Source organism: Mytilus galloprovincialis, chromosome 1 (assembly GCF_965363235.1).
Source record: "Mytilus galloprovincialis chromosome 1, xbMytGall1.hap1.1, whole genome shotgun sequence".
NCBI lineage: Eukaryota > Metazoa > Mollusca > Bivalvia > Mytilida > Mytilidae > Mytilus > Mytilus galloprovincialis.
Window position 1 is genome coordinate 66,055,887 of NC_134838.1, and position 9,768 is coordinate 66,065,654.

The 9,768-nt window shown below is 33.7% G+C and overlaps 1 protein-coding gene across 1 annotated transcript; it reads right to left on the minus strand.

The window, feature by feature from the left end:
* Positions 1-654: 654 nt before the first annotated feature.
* LOC143085668 (caveolin-1-like) lies at positions 655-2,553 on the minus strand. The gene is made up of 3 exons (XM_076213942.1): positions 2,455-2,553; positions 1,917-1,996; positions 655-801 (listed from the first exon to the last, which is right to left on the minus strand). The coding sequence occupies exons 2-3, from the start codon at positions 1,968-1,970 to the stop codon at positions 658-660; spliced, it is 198 nt and encodes a 65-aa protein (XP_076070057.1). The 5' UTR covers positions 1,971-1,996; positions 2,455-2,553; the 3' UTR covers positions 655-657.
* Positions 2,554-9,768: the final 7,215 nt, after the last annotated feature.

Consider the following 9,768-nt stretch of genomic DNA (forward strand, 5'->3'; position numbering starts at 1 on the left):
AAGGCAAAAACTGATCAGGTGAAGCAAAAAAAAAATGTATCTGGGTAATGTGACATTGTTACATTTAGGTTTTTATCCAGCATGTTGAAATTAAACTTGAGTGTTTCATTAAGTACAAATCCGGGTTAATATTTTGTGTACTGAAATGTATGTAATATTGGCCACTGGACTTTGAATTGATCCATCCAAAATTATAATCGAGGTTTTGTTGGAACATAAACTGCATTTGTCATTGTGTGTGTGAACTGACGGACGACGATCTTCTATTATTTTCAAACAAAATTAGATCAGTAATAAATAAAGTAATCAGTATTTTTCTAATAGTATGCGGGTTGGAAATTATGTCTGTCTGCTGAATTTGTTGTCCGAGTTTCATACACTGTCTTTTCCATGTTGCCTTTTGGTTTTGTTAATTTTTCAAATTCAATTCGAGGTGTAATAAAATAAAATTGATTTCTTTTTATATATTTTATTCTTGGGTAACTTTGATATTACTAAACATAGCACCCACGGATTCATAGCATGGCTGGCAAACACATTTGACGCACGTATTATAAATTCCGCTCCATGAATTGACGCATGTTCTCATCATTCTGACGCATGGAGTGACACACCAAACAGATTTAAAACTGAGACAGGCAAAATTCAGTCCCCACATCAAAGCACATGCACTCCACAAACTGCAGTCAAACCTTTGTAACAGCAATCCATACTTCCGGTGAAAACTTTATCAGAGGCCTTCCAAACACAGTACATACTTTCAGCCGTGGGTGGTTCCCCTATTACACCGTCAAACTGGATCTATAAAGAAATTAAATATGTCACTGTTACACTGTATATTTACATACAGTATCTCATATAGGTGTGGATTATTTCCCAGGATTTTTCCTGGACAATATTTTTGGGCAAAATTTTCAATTTTTACTCAAATTTACAATATCATTGCGTGACGTTCGTCCCTTGTGGTTCTATCTTCTTTTTAGATCGCATGTAAGAAATGCAACTTGATAATCATTACACAAGCCAATGATTCATAACTTTATCAACAACAAAAAGTAATACTTATTTTCCATAATAAAAAACTATAGTCTTATTCCCCTATCATTATTCACCAACAAAAAATTAACATATTGTATCGTCTTTAGTGTCAAAATAAAGCACCGAGTAACATTTTGATTATTGAAAAAGCATAAGTAATATATTCAAATTTAAATATGTTGCAGCACATTTCCAATTAGATAATGTATAATTATCAGCCTTTTATTGTAGATATTTTGGTAATGCTGTCTAATTGGATGTTAATTGTAACCAATATTTTATTTTCATTTGCTAATTTAAACGCAGCGAACGCATTAATATTGGAGGTCTCGTAGTACCTTTCTAGCATCGATCGAGAGCTGGAGGTCGAGAGTCAAAACCATACCAAACCATAGACTTGAAAATTTGTATCAATTGTTTCTCTGCTAACGCGCCATTAAGAAGTAAAAGCAAATATACTGGTCGGTTCGGAGTTAGACATATACTGTGTTTATAAAGGGTAACATGTCTTCCAGTGGATAGTTTGGTAATTAACTTAGGAACGAGCACGTTAAAAAGCCGTTCCATCGAGTTGATCTATAATACAAAGCCACTGTTTCATATTCATACCGCATTCGCAAATTCTGGTCTCATATGCTTGTAATATCTCCCACAGAACGACATAGACACCAATCCATCGCTATCGCCATAATCATATGAAAATGTAGCATGATTGCCAATGAGATAATCCCTTTTAAACGGGAAAATATTATTCCAATTAAATTGATAAAAAAAATTCGCCTTGCTACGATCGATACATTTTTATCATTATGGTAAATTACTGTCCAAACCCTGGATAGGGACGTCTCTCCAAAATCAAACATGTACATTGCACTTACCATGACATGATCATTAAGAGAGTTAGGGTCCCTCATAGCAGCAATACCATCCATTCTGTAAAATTCAGCCGTTATTCTGTCTACAAAAGTAAAGTTTAGCAAATTTCTAAGTTATATAAAACCCAGCCAAAAATCTGAATATAGGGAAACCTTTTCACAAAAAAAATAAAATAAAATACGACTAAAATTATCGTAAGATATACTGAAACTTCCATGACTTAATTTACAAGAATATTTCTAGTAATATTTTTTTTGTAAAAAATGAGTTACTCTGCGTTATTTTTTATGGTATAATTCCTACCGTATATATATAATGTTTCCATTTTGAAAATTATTTTGGACTTGTAATTATGCAAGCACACACCAAAATGTGGCAGGATAGTCACTCTAATGGCAGCAAAATCTTATTGGAAGAAGCTTGAAGACTAAACAGATAGAACTATGTGAAAATCTTATGTGAAATCAAGATCGTAACGCTGACAAATAAAATAACTGGAATTAAGGTACACACAACTAAGTAACTTTTGTAAATACTTACTTGGGTATAAGAATAGCTCTGTCTGCTACAAAACGTTGACAAGGAATATATAGAGTTCGTCTGTTGTCAAGACGGCAACGTCATAAAGAGGCATCGACATAATTGCAAAAGGACCAACAATCAAGTGTCTTGCGCCAAACATTGAGGGTCTGGGGAATTAAGAGATAACTGTATTGTATTTGAAGATTTAAGGACGTCCATCAATAGTTTTACTGTCGCAAATTTAGTTTACCTGGCGACGCGTAGCGTTATCACGGCCAACACTCGGCTAACCGAGAGATTGGTCGGTTAATCTATATTGAGTATGCGGCTATATGGGCGATTGGTCTGTTAATCGGGTTGGTTATACGTCTGTTAAGAGTAAAACGCTTAATTTAATGTTAAACTCTATCAAATATACAGATTTTTGGCATGTTATAAGAACCAAATCAAAAAAAGAAAAGTGTCTGACAAAATGATATCTATCATAGAACATTTTGCACTTGTAAAAACATTTCTTAGTCTGCGCAGTTTTCAGTAAAACTAAAAGGCGTCGCGCAAGTATGTAGTATTTATGCTTATATGCATAGCAATTTTTTTAATAAAAGGCGAAACAAACAAATTTAGATATCATTTAAAGGACAAAAAATAGTACTGTGGTTCTAAAAAATAAATTGACATTAGTAAATATTTCATAATTGTAAAATAACGTGAATAATACCACGTTTTAGTGAAAATTATGGGAATAAAGTCTGTTAATGGGTTGGACAATTGAAATTGTGTCAGTTAAGAGTTATTTAGCCACGACAATAATTTTGCTACCTTTATATTTTCCCCTTGAAAAATTTAAGAATGAGATGTTCCTGAGTAAACAAAAATTACAATACGGTGCCACAGTATCCTAGAAAGAGCATTTTTAGTTTGACTTTCTTTGCATTTTACTGAAGGGTGTGTCACTGCAATATAGCGTGATATGGATTGGCCCCTGGAATATGCATGAATTTGTTATTGACATTTTCAATCAGCCTTAATTTTTGTGTCTGTTCGAAGGAGCACGTTCTCAATTCCGACTGAAAGTGTCTTTCTAATACAACACAGGGTACATATAACGTGTTCTCGTTCACATATGAACATGATATTTGTCACTGGACGTTAAACCCTAATTCGTCAGCATCATCCAATTGGTTGTCTATGGTGACCGGTGAAGTCCATTTCGCGTTTTCGCGATTTCGCCTTTCATATTCCATAGCGCGAAAACGCGAAATTGCGAAAAGGCGAAATCGCGAAGTCGAAAACGCGAAAACGCGAAAACGCGAAGTCGAAAACGAGAAATCGGTTTCGCGTTTTCGCGTTTTCGACTTCGCAATTTCGCGTTTTCGCCATATAGAATATGTAAGGCGAAAACGCTAAAGCGCTAAAACGCAAAATGGCATTAACCTGCCACCATAGTTGTCCGCATGTAAACTTCTGGAATTTGTCACCAATATAAGAACATCGCAATCCGTTACTGTTTCAACAGCCATCAGTGTTTCATGTATGTATTCTTAAACAAGTATTATTTTTCTCCCCTTTTTAGCTCACATGGCCTAAAAAGCCAAGTGAGCTTTTCTCCTCACTTGGCGTCCGGCGTCCGTCGTCTTCCGTCGTCCGTCGTCCGTCGTCCGTCGTCGTCCGTCGTCGTCGTCGTTAACTTTTACAAAAATCTTCTCCTCTGAAACTACTGGGCCAAATTAAACCAAACTTGGCCACAATCATCATTGGGGTATCTGGTTTAAAAAATGTGTCCGGTGACCTGGCCAACCATCCAAGATGGCCGCCATGGCTAAAAATAGAACATAGGGGTAAAATGCAGTTTTTGGCTTATAACTCAAAAACCAAAGCATTTAGAGCAAATCTGACGTGGGGTAGAATTGTTAAACAGGTGAAGATCTATCTGCCCTGAAATTTTCAGATGAATCGGTTAACCCGTTGTTGGGTTGCTGCCCCTGAATTAGTAATTTTAAGGAAATTTTGCTGTTTTTGGTTATTATCTTGAATATTATTATAGATAGAGATAAACAGTAAACTGCAATAATGTTCAGCAAAGTAAGATTTACAAATAAGTCAACATGAGTGAAATGGTCAGTTGACCCCTTTCGGAGTTATTGCCCTTTATAGTAAATTTTTAACCATTTTTCGTAAATCTTAGTAATATTTTACAAAAATCTTCTCCTCTGAAACTACTGGGCCAAATTAATCCAAATTTGGCCACAATCATCTTTTGGGTTAGTAGTTTGAAAAATGTGTCCGGTGACCCGGCCATCAAACCAAGATGGCCGCCATGGCTAAAAATAGAACATGGGGTAAAATGCAGTTTTTGGCTTATAACTCTAAACCCAAAGCATTTAGAGCAAATATGACATGGGGGTAAAATTGTTTATCAGTTCAAGATCTATCTGGCCTGAAATTTTCAGATGAATCGGACAACCCGTTGTTGGGTTGCTGGCCCTGAATTAGTAATTTTAAGGAAATTTTGCTCTTTTTGGTTATTATCTTGAATATTATTATAGATAGAGATATACTATAAACAGCAATAATGTTCAGCAAAGTAAGATTTACAAATAAGTCAACATGAGTGAAATGGTCAGTTGACCCCTTTAGGAGTTATTGCCCTTTATAGTCAATTTTTAACTATTTTTCGTAATTCTTAGTAATCTTTTACAAAAATCTTCTCCTCTGAAACTACTTGGCCAAATTAATCCAAACTTGGCCACAATCATCTTTTGGGTTAGTAGTTTGAAAAATGTGTCCGGTGACTCGGCCATCCAACCAAGATGGCCGCCATGGCTAAAAATAGAACATGGGGTAAAATGCAGTTTTTGGCTTATAACTCAAAACCCAAAGCATTTAGAGCCAATCTGACAGGGGTAAAATTGTTTATCAGGTCAACATTTATCTGCTCTGAAATTTATAGATGAATCGGACAACCCGTTGTTGGGTTGCTGACCCTGAATTGTTAGTTTTAAGGAAATTTTGCTGTTTTTGGTCATTATCTTGAATATTATTATTGATAGAGATAAACTGTAAACAACAATAATGTTCAGCAAAGTAAGATTTACAAATAAGTCAACATGACCGAAATGGTCAATTGACCCCCTAAGGAGTTATTGTTCTTTATAGTCAATTTTTAACAATTTTCATAAAATTTGTAAATTTTTACTAACATTTTCCACTGAAACTAATGGGCCAAGTTCATTATAGATAGAGATAATTTTAAGCAGCAAGAATGTTCAGTAAAGTAAGATGTACAAACACATCACCATCACCAAAATACAATTTTGTCATGAATCCATCTGCTTCCTTTAATATTCACATAGACCAAGGTGAGCGACACAGGCTCTTTAGAGCCTCTAGTTTAACAATGTATCACTCTCTATTGTCCTTATATATTATTCTATATTCTGCGTTTCCATCCAGATTCTCGTGTATACCATGAGGGTCCGGATTGGGGGTATTGTTTATTTCTGTATTCTTTAAATTGTTATGTCATTTTTTTCTACATTTTATTTATCTTACTCTTTATTTTTTCTTTATTTTTCATATTTTGTCATCCCAATATATTTTTTTTACTGATGTTTAGTTACATTACGACGTTTATCTCTGATTTATATACTGGTTACCAATGTAGATGACAGATTTGTGTCATTCATGACAATTTAACAGAATCAACATGATATATGCGATCATTCTTGGATGAAATTAATATGACTTTAATATTACACTTTTTGAAACCATTTTTATCAATTTTCAATTTCATGTGTTGTTTCCGTATATTTAGACAATATACGTATAGTGTCTTGAAATATGAAATTTATTTGTACGAGGCTTAGAAACGGGAAAATGCGAGGTTCTACCGACACTATACGTATATTGTTTTTATACTGAAATCGATAAAAAAAAAATGAAAAATAAAAAAAATATGTAACAAATATTGTTAAAAAAAGTGTTTTGAATTTCCCTCTTGGGGTACCATTTTGGGGTATTTCCCTATGAGCGTAGTCCAGGCGGTAAGACATTGACATATTAAGGGATTAGAAAGGGAAAATGAACTTAATTAATAACATTTGATAAATATGGTATATAAATAACCAATTTGAAGACATAAACGTTTAAATTCATAAAAGTTTGACCATTGTTACTTCACGTTGTCATGGTCGTGACGTGACGTTGTTGATGAAATACAGTAGTTCCGGTAAGGAGGCGGGGCTTATAGGTTAGTTGAGGTCATTGACGTATAAAGCTAACGTTTATACGTATAGCTTTATCTGTATAGTAAAATAGCTGATTGCAGTATAAGTTATGTTTCATTGCTCATGTGTTTTTTTCGTATATTTTAGCCACTCGTCTTGAGCCTACTCATTTGATCCGATAACACCCAATATAGCAATAAAATTATACTTTTATTGCCATTCATAACTCTTAACAGACCAATTAACAGACCGGGTTTTATAGATCCGACCCATTAACAGACCAGGTTTTAAATAAAGATTGATTTATGTCACCAAAATACAGATTTTCGTGTAGATTTTTCACACAATGATATCAATACGGTTAACAAACATAATGCCTTTCTTTTTTCGATGTTCAAAATATTAAATGCAAGTAAATTTAACCAATGTGTCATTTTGTGTACATTTTATGTGTGTAAAATGTGTATAAATTTATTGATGAGTAACCCGCCTTTTCATTTTATAGATCGTACATCGAAGCTAGAAAAATAATAATTACACCACTGAATTCAGTACATTGAATTGTTTTGTTAGACATGGATACTTTTTATGATGAAAATATATTTAGAACGTTATACAATGAAACATGCTGAACTTTCAATGATTTTCTCGATAACACCTGATTAACAGACTTTAGCCAACCCGATTAACAGACCAACCGCCGATATAGCCGCATACTCAATATAGATTAACCGACCAATCTCTCGGTTAGTCGAGTGTCGGCCGTGGTTATATTCACATGTATTCACATATATTTGTGTTATATTCACATGTAATTTGGAATACATTATTCCAGGTTTTGTTCCAACTGGCTTTCATAGTGCTGTAGAGCTTGTTTATAGTCAATTATTAGCAATTACTTACAATAAATTATAATGTTATTTTGTAAATGTTGGTGAATAATTTAATTTTGGATGTAACGCGTCTGACGTCTGATTGTCTGACGTCGTTTTGTTTATCAGCCCATAGACATAATTTTGTCATGTGATCGTGAAGTCATTAACGTTTTTTCATGATTTACTATGGTTTAAAATGGATTTACGAATTAAATTATAAGAAATGATTGTAATATTTTTTCTGCCTATTCGAAATAACATCAAAAATGTGGTGCACACTTTAAATAACCCGCGTATGTGGTGCACACTTTAAACAACCCGCTACGCGGGTTATTCAGTGTGCACCACATTTTTGATCATGTTATTTCTTAAAAGACAGAAAAAATATTACAATCATTCCTTAAATAAAAATCTTTTTGCAAGCCACATGTATGCTTCATTAATAACGAACACGATAAAACAACAATCAAATTAAGTTTAGTATATAATAGTTTCTTTATATATGATGTGAATTAATCTTGTCACAGGGTTACACGAGGGTGTTCATTCCAAAATCCATCTTTTTATATAATTTGTTCCCAATATTGCCTCTTTTTTTTTACCGCTTCTATATCCCACACCACAAAATCATGTCACCGATCTCATATACATGTAACTGATGGACAATGACAAAAAAGGGAAATTTAAGAATACTATGATGGTACTGTCACTCAATGTTTGTTTTTACTGAATTTTCTCTTTTTTTAAAAGAAATTTAAGATACAACTTTTGTACGGCACAAGTCAGGTGTAGTATTTTAGTATGTCTATGTTTACTTTTATTTATTTTGATACCATATAATAGCTATAGACCTCTATGAGATGGGCATAGTAATGAATAACACTAGTTAAGTATTGCTAAGTATTGTTATATGGATATGAATTAGTGAGTATTTTTACCACACCGACGCCGCAATATAGTTCCACAAATAGTTTAAACTGACCGTTAAGTAGTAATATAGATATGTTTAATATTGTTTGATGACAAATGTTCCACACCAGGTGCAGGTTTAGTGTAGAATACATTGTTTATAGATTAACCCTAATAATTACTGTAGTTTATACCAAAATAATGTTCTCAGTCTTCAGGCTTGTGGATGTGTGCCAGTTTTTTTGTGTAAATGACCTAGTCAGATCAGTGTCATTATGCTTAACTGAAAACTTTGCTTTGTTGATATTTGAAAGCCGGTTAAAGCAATATACGGAACGAAAGACAAAACATAAAAAAATCTTGCTTAATGGAAAATAAATATGTGTTATATGTTCTTTAACGAAGGACCACAGACTTTTGAAATTCATATTTCAAAGTTCGAGTACATCTTGTGATAACTTGACAGTGGCAGATCCAGAAATTTTCATAAGTGGGGGCCCACTTACTGACCTAAGAGGGGGCCCGCTCCAGTCACGCTTCAGTGATTCCCTATATAAGCAACCAAATTTTTTTCCCTAAATCCGCCTCTGCTTGAGTATATGCTTACGATGTTCTTTTTTAAAACAAATTCATGATAAAAAAAATAGAGACCAATAATTCTTATATGATTTGCATATTAGGGAATACGTTGATATGATTGGTCGAGACCACTTCCGGTAGTTGATCTTGTCTTTGGTTATTTTTCGATAGACGACGTTGACCGAACTTCTTTTCGTAACCAATGTAAACAAGATGACGGCGAAAATAACACATACGTTACCAAATTTATTTTTACTGCAATCTTCAAATAAAATAATACACATAAACATTCGATTGAATGATAATAAGGGTTTTTGCAGTTTACTATTTATCATATTGCAAATTTCAATGAGTACATATTTTTGCGTTAACCAACAAATACATTCGTGCGGCAGGCCTATTCGATGACATAAATATACAATTTACGTGTGATAGAGGTATAATGTGTGGAAAACTATATTCCCTTTCTCCAAATTTAAAGAATTATAAGGATTAAACGCCTTTTTATTGGTCGAGTTTATACAGCAAGAAATTCCTTTAAAAAGGCGTTTAATCCTATACTATTTACCGGAGTCCAAACGATTATGTAAGCAACTGCATGTCACTACTCGGCGTTCAAAGTCATATATACCGTAAAGTACGTAAAATATAGAAGGACCCGATATAGGAGAAAATTTAAAACAATTTAAACGTAAAATACACCACCTTGATTAATGATAAAACTACGGAAGCCGATAAGGGCC

Coding starts and splice junctions, on each gene's coding strand:
- LOC143085668 (XM_076213942.1), bottom strand. CDS start 1,970: ATGGATGGTATTGCTGCTATGAGGGACCCTAACTCTCTTAATGATCAT. Junction 802..1,916: donor CTCTTAATGATCATGTCATG/GTAAGTGCAATG, acceptor ATTTCTTTATAG/ATCCAGTTTGACGGTGTAAT.